Source organism: Equus quagga, chromosome 2, assembly GCF_021613505.1.
Source record: "Equus quagga isolate Etosha38 chromosome 2, UCLA_HA_Equagga_1.0, whole genome shotgun sequence".
In the NCBI taxonomy this organism is placed as follows: domain Eukaryota; kingdom Metazoa; phylum Chordata; class Mammalia; order Perissodactyla; family Equidae; genus Equus; species Equus quagga.
The window spans coordinates 13,482,911-13,495,877 of NC_060268.1; the positions used below are offsets into that span (position 1 = coordinate 13,482,911).

General features: G+C 35.2%; 1 protein-coding gene across 7 annotated transcripts in view; it reads left to right on the forward strand.

Annotated features, from left to right (window-relative positions):
* RALGAPA1 (Ral GTPase activating protein catalytic subunit alpha 1) overlaps positions 1–12,967 on the forward strand; it is a 226,824-nt gene that overhangs the window by 96,237 nt on the left and 117,620 nt on the right. For all 7 annotated transcript variants that reach the window (XM_046650085.1, XM_046650124.1, XM_046650133.1 and 4 more), the window contains 7 exons: positions 257–473; positions 1,755–1,931; positions 5,383–5,535; positions 7,987–8,180; positions 8,423–8,521; positions 9,063–9,218; positions 10,601–10,729. In XM_046650085.1, coding sequence (XP_046506041.1) covers positions 257–473; positions 1,755–1,931; positions 5,383–5,535; positions 7,987–8,180; positions 8,423–8,521; positions 9,063–9,218; positions 10,601–10,729 — 1,125 coding nt within the window. The remainder of the gene's footprint in view (positions 1–256; positions 474–1,754; positions 1,932–5,382; positions 5,536–7,986; positions 8,181–8,422; positions 8,522–9,062; positions 9,219–10,600; positions 10,730–12,967) is intronic.

Below are 12,967 nucleotides of genomic sequence, written 5' to 3' on the forward strand. Positions count from 1 at the left end.
TCCGTTTGAGGCTTAGGAGTCTCAGGCTCAGCACCATCTGACATGTGGGTCTTTGCTTCAGGCAGACCAACAGTAAGCAGTTCAGACTCCTGCTCCACATAGCTGTGTAGATTGTTCTGGGAGTGTTTTCCCCCTCCCACCTCAGGCGCTAAGTCTCAATATTTACTGTGATGATTGTCTTCGGAATTAAAGATTTCAGATGCTTAGTGAGAATAAAAAGACATTTTTTTAATGGCAAAAGTTCTTGAATTTTCAGACTATGACAAGAAGAGGAAGTAGTCCAGGCAGCCTCGAAATTCCCAAAGACCTCCCTGATATTCTAAACAAGCAGAGCCAAATGCGTCCTATCGATGACCCAGGTGTGCCCTCAGAATGGACTTCTCCTGCTAGTGCAGGGAGCAGTGATCTTATCAGCTCAGACAGTCATTCGGATTCTTTCAGCGCTTTCCAGTATGATGGCCGAAAATTTGACAGCAAGTATCTTTTTCTATTTGAGCAATATGGTTTTTTGTTGATTGTCTTCTGTTAGAGACTGACTCACATGTTATATATAACCATCGCCTTCCTCTCTAATGTTACTTAGACAGAGGTTCCCATATATATTGATTTCATTTGTCAGTGAAATTCCAAAGGAAATTTTAGGGAATCACTTCAAAGTTAGGATCGTTTTATGTTGCCAAACTAAAGATATTTTTAAAAACAAAAAACTGTGCTTTCATAGAACAAATGATATTTTAAGACCAAAAATATAGAAAGGAAAAAAAATTAGGGTGGACTTGATGATAGAATAAAGGACAGTCTTGGTTCTGAGTTGGCGCTATTTCACGCACTCATATTCGGGAACCCCTGTCTAGCCACAGTCATTGCTTCAGTGTGTGCAGTACAGTTATGTTCAGAGCTGCAGTACCCAAAACTCGTGAATAATCGCTTCATGTTAAAATGACATCAGTGGTCTTATTTGGTGCTATATTGCTGCCACATAGCTTTTCTGTTATAATTCTGTTTTACACTTGAAAGTGGATGAAGGTTACCAAAATTTTAGAAAAGAAACTCAAAACCTTGGGAACCAAGTTTGTGAGGAGCTAAGAGATGCATTGGAGAATTACATGTTTCCTGCCCTTATGGATTATATACTAGTCTGATCTCAGACTGGGAATATGATTTAAAAGAAAAATTATTTTTACCATATATGTGCCATTTTTATTGTATATACCTCTACTAGAGATTATGAAATACTTGAAAAGCCGTAAGTATACAGTCGTGTGCCACGTAACAATGTTTTGGTCAATGACAGACCACATATACAACAGCAGTCCCATGAGATTAGTGCCGTATAGCCTAGGTGTGTAGTAGGCTGTCCCATCTAGGTTTGTACACTCTATGATGTTCGCACAATGACAGAATCGCCTGATGATGCATTTCTCAGAACGTATCGCTGTCTTTAAGTGATACATGACTGTATTATCAGCCATCAGAAAACATGGCTAAGAATAGTGATGAGATATCATCTGTCTGGCTGTCTTTTATCATTATTGTTGTTAATTATAAGCTATGAGAACCTTTAAAAAATTGTTTCTAATTACAAACTTCAAAGTGTTAACATTATTTACACTTGCCTGAGTGGTATGTAAGTAGAACAGATTTAGGGGGAATGTTAATGTTTAAGCATTTTGCTGAAGTAGCTGTGTCTCTTTTGTAAGTATTTTTGTTTTGTAGTTGGGAGGTCTGTATACTAGCATTTCTTTTTTCTATAGATTTTGGCTTTGGAGCTGATACTGGGATTGCGTCCTCTGCTGATGTGGATTCAGGTTCTGCCCATCATCAGAGTGCTGAAGAGCAAGAAGTGGCCAGTCTAACCACGCTTCACATAGATTCTGAAACAAGCAGTCTTAATCAACACGCTTTTTCTGCTGAAGTTGCAACAGTTACTGGTAAAGTTACTCAAGGGAATGTATTCCTTAAATGCATTTTTTAAGCCACCAAAGAATCTCTTGAGAATTTTATTTGATAGAATTTAAGTTTTACTTATTACTATTTAAGTATGATTTTTTTCACTCATCTTTATGTAACAATGGAGGGGAAAAAGAATTCATGTAAGAGTTTCTTGATCTGGAGTCCACATGGAGAAGCTTCAGGAGAATTCCAAATATTGTATGCAAAATTTTGAATATGTTTGCATCAGAGCAGTTCCTACAGTGATTTTTAAATAGGTAACCAAAAAAAAGTTAATAAGCACTGCACCATACCTTTTTCATTGTCTTTCAGAGTTAGCCTAGATTTTTATAGATTTCTTTGGCAAAGTATTTATTATAGAAAAGGTAAAGCACATTGCCTAATAGAAGGCCTCATTGTCAATATACTAATATTCTGTATTTATACGATAAATTATGCTTTTCAGCAACTTTTTCTGTGTGACGTGACCCAATGAACGATAATATGACGAGCAGGGTTCAAGAAATTCAGTCGTGAAATGCAGGGTTACATTATTGCAAGATTAGTGCAGTGACCAGAGTGGCCTGCACTTGAGGGGTTGCACTGTACGATCCAGATTCATTCCAGTTCCCACTGCGGTCAGATGCCTTTTGATGGGCTTGATTGTCCATTCCAGTTTAAATAGCAGTAAGGTGGTTTTTGCATCTTGTGGAACTTCTGAGATTGGAGCAGTGATTTCTGCATGTCTGAATTAGGCACATTTCCTCAGCCAAATCCAACAGATGAAATTTGGCCAGTGGAATACTCAGTAAGCAGGAACCCACTCTCTGTTTTCATATCCTACTGCTTCCTTTTCACGTCTTTCCTATCAGAGGATGGTTAAGAACTTTTGCCTGCCCCACTGCAGAATAGGGGCTGATTAGAGCACAGAAGCCAATGGGGTCAAATCCACAGTCCTGTAATTACAGAATTTAAATTACTCAGAGAGAAATACCAAAGAAAAGTCTTATTTTATAGTAAACACCTTCACTGTAGTTGTCCTTAAAAATAAATGTAGATGAAAAGATGCTCAATGTTACTGGAAATCAGGAGATGTAAATAAAAACCACAAGATACCACCACACACATCATAACACAGCTCACATTAAAAACACTGACAATACCAAGTGTTGAAGAGGGTTAGAGCAACTGGAAATATCATGCGTTACTAATGGAATGTAAAATGGTAGGGCCATTCTGCAAAAATATGGCAGTATCTTTTAAAATTAAGCATACATTTACCATATGACCATTCCTAGGTATTTACTTCAAACAGCTGTATGTGAAAGTTCATGGCAGTATTTCGCAATAGCTAAAATCTGAAAACAACACAAATGTCCATCAACTAGTGAATGGATAATCAAATTGTAATGTATTCATTCGCTGAACATTCATTGAAATAATAGTCAGCAATAAAAAAGAATTAAATGCCAAGCTAGCCTTGATGGCCTACTGGTTAAAGTTTGGTGTGCTCTGCTCCGTCAGCCAGGGTTCGGTTTCCAGGCACAGCACCACAGCACTCATCTGTCAGTAGCTGTGCTGTGGCAGTGGCTCATGTAGAAGAACTAGAAGGACTTACAGCTAGAATATACAACTATGTATTGGGGCTTTGGAGAGGAAAAAGAAAAAAAAGATGAAGATTGGCAGCAATGTTAGCTCAGGGTGAATGTTTCCCCGCCAAAAAAAAAAAAAGAGAGAGAAAAGAGAACACACAAACTGTTAAAAAAAAAAGAAAAAAACAAAAAAAGCCATGGTTTCAAATCAGGTCCCTTTACCATTCCAAAATATTTCTGCAATTGCTTTGAAATAAGAAATCAATATATAAACAAATGTTTCTCAAGCATTATTTGTGTGCCCAGCACAGTGGTTTAAAAAACTCTTTTCTTGAAGAAGTGTGGAGACATTACTGAACCTTGAAAAGAGTGGATTTTCAAAGTGTAAATAATGAAATGCCTGAGAAGTTTTCTCACTGGTCTGGAGATCCACTGCATGACCCTCCCAGCCTGTGACTCAAAAGAATCTACAGGATGTGTCTCTGTCTTAATTTGGAGACCAAGTATTCTTTCAAAGGAATCAAGAGTTTCTAAAGATCATGCTTACCAGTGAACCAGAGATGTTTCCCATGCAAGCCGTATTCTAGTTTTCTTTAACCTATTAATCAGACTATTGTGTTTTCAAAAGATTACAATATGTAAAAGAAGTGTGACCACACTTTTTCTTTCTTATTTCTATTTAGTCTGTAAAATAGTTCTATAAAAAAGTTCTAAAAATAGAACTGATGTGTATAGAGAACTTGTTTTAGGCCTTTTGCCTCAATATGACTTTTGGATAATTCAATATCTAAGAATTTTTAATATGTATGTAACAAATATTTACTATTCATAGTGACTATTTCTGGAACTCTACTAGGAAGTTTTATTAGGAATTCTAATCTTTTTTTAAGGTATGCTTTTTTTTCTTTTTTTCCCCCCAAAGCCCCAGTACATAGTTGTATATCCTAGTTGTAAGTCCTTCTAGTTCCTCTGTGAGGGGTGCCACCACAGCATGGCCTGATGAGCAGTGTGTAGGTTCATGCCCAGGATCCAAACTAGTGAACCCCAGGCTGCCAAAGCAGAATGCATGAACTTAACTACTACGCCACTGGGTCAGTCCCTAGGAATACTGATCAGTGCTGGTAGTATTAGTGCAAGGGTGTTCGTCTGAGACACTAAAGCAGTTCTTAGATTGATTTCTGTTTAAAAGGCATAAAATTCAGCAAAGAGTACAACTCCATATACTCAATATACAAACTATTCAGCACAGTATTTTCTAAAGGTGAAGTTTGCTTATGTTATCTCACTATTAACTTTAAGAATAGCTGTGTTCTATCAAAGGGATGATACTAGTCCTGAAATCTCCTTTTATTTTCTTATAGTCATTTCAGAAACTACAAAAGAAATCTACTATAGGAGATAAGAACAAAAATTAAATAGCCTCTTTTCAGGGCATGAATATCACTATAACAATACTTTATTGAAAAACTTTGACAAAAAAGTCTTTCTCAGCCATTATAGATTGTTATTAATAAAATTAAAGGCATTAATGATTCTCTAATAGCTAAACAATAAAAAATTACTTAATGACTTAGTTCTTTAAAATGAATCAGATTTTTATGGGTGAAGATAACGTATGGAGCTAAGAGAAATACCAGTACTGATTCCATACTAGTCCCGTGGCAGACGTGAGATGAGACTCCTCGATATAAAATCTTGTACAATATTATGATTATTTTGACCTCTTTGGCCAATTTATAACCTGTTTTATCTTCTGATGTTTTTAGTTTGTGTTTTATTGGGGTTTTTAAGCATTACGTCATAGGTAGAGGTTATTGAATATCTTCTTCATGGTAATTTTATGAACTTCTATTTACAGGTTCAGAAAGTGCTTCTCCCATCCATTCAGCTCTGGGATCCCGGTCGCAGACGCCTTCTCCCTCTACACTGAATGCAGATCACATGGAGCAGAAGGACCTCCAGCTGGATGAGAAGCTCCACCACTCCGTTCTTCAGACACCAGATGACCTAGGCAATCTTTCCAAATTAGATATTTGTCGTTTTTCCTTGCAGGGCATTAGTGTCAGGAGATCTTAAATAAGGCATTTTAAACTTGATTATGTATTTTATATATATTGATTGTGTATTATTAAAAGTCTTTTAGACTTTTCTAAGTCTTTTGGAAATTTTTTACTATAACATTTATTCTTGCTCTTAAAGATATTTATACTCTGATTTTTGTTATTTATTTTATTATAATTGAGTACAGTCCTCACATTAGTGATTGCATTATTTTTGTATATTGTACTATCATTTATTGATATAGTGCCATTTCCTAAAACAGGAGATACATAATTTGGCTTCACAGTTCTTTATGTTGTACCTGAAGAACAACCCTCTGACTCACAGGAGAAAGTAGTAGCATTATCGCTTGCTTATCAAGCTTTCAGTGAAACAGTTGACTAATGATTTTTTATTGATTTTGATTCTGTAAGTATATCAACTAAATTTAATTAGAAAGTAGGCGGTCCAAATGAAGCATTATTATTTTTAAGTAAGTGTTAAAAAGTGACTAGGAAATCTTAGAAACTGCAAGTTAAAAAAGTTGTTTTTGTTAAGTCCAACATGACATAACAGGCATCAGGATAAAAAGCCATTTTGCAAATATGCCAAAAACTTCCATCAAGGACATAGTTGATGAGATATTTACAGTAAATAATATGAAATGCCAGTTTTCATTGGTAATGCAGCACATTTATGCTCTGACTGAAGGAAGCAGTTAAAGCCATGTAACTTCTGGCCTTTTTTTTTTTAACATATTCATTCTCTTAATATGCAATTACCTTGCAGTTACATAGCCCTAATTTTCTGGTTTGTGGATTATTTCTGACCTTTTCCTTCCTCCTTTTGGCCTGCAATTTTTGGTTGTTTTGTTTGTTTTCAGTTTTCTCCCCAACATTTGGAAATAATTTCAAACTTCAAAAATGTTGCGAGACTGGTAAAATGAGTACCCATAAATCCTTCAGATAAATTCACCAATTGTTAATATTTTGCCACTTTATCTCTGTCAGTATCTACGTACATGCACCCACATGCGCAAAAAAAATCCTGCCGTCCCTTTGTTGTTGCTTTTGCTGAGCCGTTAAAGAGTGAATTGCACATATCAGACCCTTCACACCCAGACAGTTCAATGAGTATATCCTAAGAATAAATGTGTGTTTCCTGCATAACCACAGTATAATGGCCATATTCAAGGTACTTCACATGACACATCACTACAATTTCAGTTCATAGTCAGATGTCCTCAGTTGTCCCAAATGGTATCCTTTTAGCTACCCCATGCCACCACCAACCCAATCCAGGATTTAAAGAAGGATCATATCTTGTTGTTTGCTTTGTGATCATTGAAAGTTTTGTTAGCTTTACTTCAAGAAGGATAAGTTAGAGACAAACCAGTTGTCACTCTATTATGAAGGTTCTGTAGAGTAGGGAGATGTTCACAGTCATGGTTAAAACAGCAGTGTTTTTTTGCTTTCTTTCATTTTAGTGGGTTTACACCAGAAACCTATTTTTTATTATTGTGAAAGACTATTTAGTAACGTTATTAATAATACAATGAGTTATTGTACACTTTACATGCAAAGAGAAAAAAGTTAAACATTAAGAGTAAAGGATGTACGTATACTCAGAATGAATTTGTAAATTGTTAGTACATTGAGATATTATCAAGCAGGAAAAATCTTTGCTGACTTTCTAATGATTTTGCCTTTTCCTTTATATACATTGACTAGAATAACGGATTTTTTTTAAGCTGGAGGAGAGCTATGATACTTAGCTGAACCATCTATGTTACAGATGAGGAAGTGTAGCCTTTATTAAATAACTTGTACAACATCATGTAATTAGTGACGGAAAGGAGACTAGGACCCAAGGTTACCCATATTTCTTACATATAATATTATCAATATTAATAAACAAAAATATGGAAATTTTATGTTTAAATTTTAGTAAAAATGCCATTGTGATATCCCTTTTAATGCTAGGTCTGACTTAATTAAATATAAATATATTTCTTTGGAAGTTTTAACTGTAAAGAAACAGGCTTATGAAGATATCCTACAGGATCTGCCTTCAGCCTGAGATTTTGTATTAATTTGCTGATGTAACCTGAAGTAGGTATTAGATGAAAGAGTATGTAGTTATAAACATGGTCTTTTTATATCAAATATAAATTTCTCTGTCTGGTGTCTACATCATTTCCTCCTTGGGTAAATCTAGATAGAAGCAGTAATGAATAAGTAATTATTGCCATAATAAGGAATTATGAACTGATGAGGTTCTGACCTTATCAGGTCATATGATGCATATTAACATTTCCTTTATTCACTGTTGTAGATGTTTTAAGATTAATTTGACTCTTTTCTGTTTTTGTGACCAATGCTCTAGAAAAGTTACTGACACTAGTATATTATTTTTTTTGTAGAAATCAGTGAATTTCCATCTGAATGTTGTAGTGTGATGGCAGGGGGTACTCTCACGGGATGGCATGCTGATGTTGCTACTGTAATGTGGCGAAGAATGCTAGGCATTTTGGGAGATGTCAACGCTATCATGGATCCTGAAATACATGCTCAAGTTTTTGATTACCTCTGTGAACTTTGGCAGAATCTAGCTAAGGTAAAAAAGAAAAGAAAGGGAAAAGGAAAGAAAAATAAAGTTTTAAGAAGTAGAAAAAGCCTTAGTTAACATTGTCATGCACCACCTTACTATAACCTGGTGCCCAGCATGGTGAAGTTGCTTAACTATGATTAAATATTTAGTTAGTGGTAGAAACTGGACTTGAACTTAAATTTTAAGGTAAAACAAACTGAAAGAGAATGCTTTTCATAGGTATGTTGCATTTTATTTGAAAATTACAGATTAGAGATAACCTCGGCATTTCAACTGATAACCTGACCTCCCCTTCTCCACCAGTTTTGATTCCTCCACTGAGAATTCTTACACCTTGGCTTTTCAAGGTAAGCATACTGTATAAAATAGTAATTTAAGTTTCATTTGGTAAATAAGTATATGGTCAGTCTTAAATATTTGATGGATACTTTAGCTATTGTATAGACTTCTAGAGTACTTAGTTTTTAATTAATCATTAGGGGTTATATAGAGAGGTGAGTGGACATAAAATTATTATACAGAATGCATCATTTTTATTTAATAAAACAAAAATGAATATAGAAAATTATGTTTTTATTGTATTTAAGTAAAATATAAACCTTGAATTTGTGTCATAGAATATGCTATGTACTTTTAAAGGTCTAATTCTTTTAAATATTATTTGATATGTTTGGTGCATTTTCCTAAACGAAACAGTGTGTAGTTATTCATACCTATGTTGTGTCATTTTAATGATAACAGTAGTTTCAGTAATCCTGATATTTAGTTCATTAAAGAAATTAGGCCAACATAGAAATAAATGAAAACAAATATATTGCTTGCTATATTCAAGTATTTAATAAGCAGTTTTTATTTTTGAGTATTAAAACCGACGTCTTTTAATTGTAGGCAACCATGTTGACAGATAAATATAAACAAGGTAAATTACACGCTTATAAACTTATTTGTAATACAATGAAAAGAAGACAAGATGTTTCTCCAAATAGAGATTTTCTAACACATTTCTACAATATCATGCATTGTGGATTACTTCATATTGACCAGGTAAATATATATACTTTCTAACAAGTTGCTTTCTTTATAAGTTTACCTTTGATTCTTGATTCTGTTGAACTCCTGACTTTTAAGGTCTAGAATTAAAAATACTCGCTTATGTAGTGGTTTATTTACAAGTTTCTTCCATTTTATGACCTCATTTGTTCTTGAAATGTAGTTGAAAAACAAATTATTGTAGTTAAGGGGACTGACTTGATTATTAAATGCATCTTTCCTCTAATGTTATACCAACGAGTTCACTTTTGAAGAGATTAAACCATCCTTTACTTAAATTGACAACATCTTCCTTTAATGTCCTAATGTACTTATTCTTCAGCATTTTGCAATTGTTACTTGATAGTTGGCGCTTGAGACATATGGGTTTACTCATCTAGTCATGTAGCAGTCAGGTTTTTCCCACTTTAAGAATCAGCACATCACATTTTCTTACTACCATAGATTGTATTAGCATAGTGACTTGGCATTTATATTAATCACAGTCCTTACATTACATAGTCATAAATGTGACCCTAGAACACAACTACAGGGGTCTTGAGCCTGGTCATAAAACTAGAAAGTGTGGGAGGTTGCAAGTCCACGTAACATAAACCTTTTTATCATCATGTGGTTAAATTTCACTTGTACTTCATTTAGAGAGCAGTGAGTTAATAGTAAAAGATAATATTTCTTTCTGAAAAATTAAAAAACTTTTTGCATGAGTTAGAAAAAACTACTTTACCGAGTGTTACCTTATGAACATGTTTCAAATAAAATAACACTCTTAATTATTGGAAAAAGACAGAATTTTCTCATTTAAGATAAATTGGATTGAGTAATGCAGCTTAATACACTGCATCCTCATGGTAAATTACAAAGGCAAAGTGAGTGAATAACCAAGTTAAGATATTCCCTGAAAAATGCCTAGGTCTAGATTTCTGAGGCTAAATATCTATCATCAAAAGACTGCAATTTATCTAAAAAAAAGAGAATCTCTCCAGTTGCCACATAACGGGTCATACCATTTCAGAGATCAGAGTTATTACATGGAAGCAAATCTGTGGTGGGAGGATCTACTCTGCAATCTGGTTTCCAGCAATGGGTATATGTTAAACCTCTAAAGCAAAGAGCCTTCCGTCTTGCTTGCTAGTGCAAAAAGAATGCTGTATCGAGGTCAAACAAACACGTTTTAAGTTTACTTTCCTTTGACAGAATATAATACTAAGCATGGATTATTTGGAAGAGTTAAAATTAATCTTTCCAATTAGTCAGCCATTGTATAGTAATTACCTATCTCATTATTTCATATGTTATCTATTTTTAAGGATATTGATTAGCTGATACCCAAGGTTATATTTGTGATATTCTCTTCCTCTTTTTTCCTTATTCCTAAGGATATTGTCAATACAATCATCAAGCACTGCTCACCCCAGTTTTTTTCACTTGGTTTACCTGGTGCCACGATGCTTATTATGGATTTTATTATAGCAGCTAGTAGAGTGGCTTCTTCAGCTTTTCTCAATGTAAGTTTTTATTTCCTGTTCTTCATAATATAACAAACTGTAGTTAACCAGGACTCAATTAACAAAACAACAAAGGAAGAGCCGTTGTTGGTAAGATATAACAAGCTGATGTTCAAGAAAATTTGCGATTTAACTGGAATTGATTGTTTCTCCCACATTTAAAAAAAAAAGTAACAAATTCTGAAGTGTAAGAAAGTGCTAAAATTAGTTGATGAGTTCACCCAGGAGCTATAAAAATAGATTAAATCTGATAAGCAAAAGAGAATTTAAAATTGAGGAAATCTAACAAAACAGGCAGAGGGAGGGAAGAAAATTTAAAAAGGACAATGGGCTATAGCAAAAGAGAAGAAGGAAACAGGTGAGGTAGTCCCAAAATATGCTCTAAACTCAAAGACAGCATGTGAGGATTTTTCATATAGCTGTGGAGCAGTGAGACAGTGCCAAGTAACTCTGCATAGCTGGAACTTGTTCTTGTGTAAGTGGCAGAGGTGAACTAAAGAAGAAGGCAGTAGCTGTGTTTATAGTTTAACGAGGTTAGACTTTGTCCTAAGGAAAGAATGGGTAACCATTGAAGAATTTTAAGCAAAGAGTGACACAATCAAATTTGTATTTTAGAAAGATCACTCTGGAGCAAAAACATAAATGAGAAATAACGATTAACTGAAAGTCTACTGGAAAAAACTAAGAGTATTTGGGACAGAAAAAATAGTAATATTTGACTAACACTTTATAACTTGCAAAGCAGTTTAACGTACATTATTTAATTTATAAGCTGCGAAAGATCAACAGTGAATGAGAAGGAGTTCTGTTTGGGGCATAAGAAGCTGCCTATCAGACATCCAGAGGAGATGCCAGGAGGGCCATTGCATGTACAAATCGGGAGCTCAAAGGAGATATTGGGACCGAAAATGTAAAGCTGGGAGACAATAGTTTACAGTTGGTATTGAAAGCTATGAAACTAGATACAATCATGTAGAGGAAATGTGCAAATAAGAGAAGAACTGTCTTTATAGCTAGTTATTAACTGTGTTTCTCCAGTTCCCTGAGAACAGTGATTGGTCTTACTCCTCTTGCTATCTCCAGGGCTCCTCTCCAGCACTGCATCATGGTTATGGGTGTTTATTAATTGAATGTGTAGGTATTTATTCAGCACCTAGTCTGTGTTCAACATGGTGCTAATAAGCCCTTTTGTGGTTATTGAACTTCTGTTTCCCATTGTGTACCAAGTGTTCCTTTGGGTGGAATATAGGGTGATATAGAATAAATGAGATATACGTTGTGCTCAAGGAGCATATAGTGTGCTGTTGGGAAGATAGGAAAGTATATTAACAACTAGAGAAGGTACCAGTAGGAGGAGCTTAGCATAGTAGCTAAAAGGTGGAATCTAGAGCCAGTCCATCTGCTTTCAGATTCCAGCTCTGCCACTTACTAACCATGGGACGTTATGCAAGATACTTAATTTCTCTGTGTCTCAGTTTCTTCACTGATAAAATGGAGATAACCTTTCTCATAGGGTTATTTTATAAGGATTAAATTACTTAATCTTCGTAACATAGTTGGAACATTACGTGACGCATTGTATGTACAATATGAGAGTTTGTTAAATAAGATAAAATTATTTAGTAATTCAGACAAAGGAGAGATCTTATTTGTTTAGGGATATCACGGAGTTTTCTTGAAAAACATGTTTGAATAGATCCTTGAAAGGTTAGTAGTATTTTGTTTGTTTTGTTGAGAAAGATTTGCTCTGAGCTAACATCTGTGCCAGTCCTCCTCTATTTCATATGTGGGTTACTGCCACAGCATGGCTGACAAGTGGTGTAGGTCTGTGCCCGGGAACCAAACTCATGAACCTGGGCCAATGAAGCGGAGTGTGCTGAACTTAACCACCATGCCACAGGGCTGGCCCCAAGATTAGTTGTATTTTTGTAAGTGAAAATGACAATGAGGGAAAGTATTCCAGGCAGAGGGAAATAGGCATGAGTAAGCTGTGTTCAAGAAAAGAGAAATAACCCATTTTGTTTAGAAAATAGTTAGGGGTAGGCCACGTGGCTGAGTGGTTAAGTTCGCATGCTCCGCTTCGGCAGCCCAGGGTTTCATCAGTTCAGATCCTGGGCGCAGACATGGCACGACTCATTAGGCCAGACTGTGGCGCTGTCCCACATGCCACAACTAGAAGGACCCACAACTAGAATATACAACTATGTAGTGGGGGGATTTGGGGAGAAAAAGCAGGGA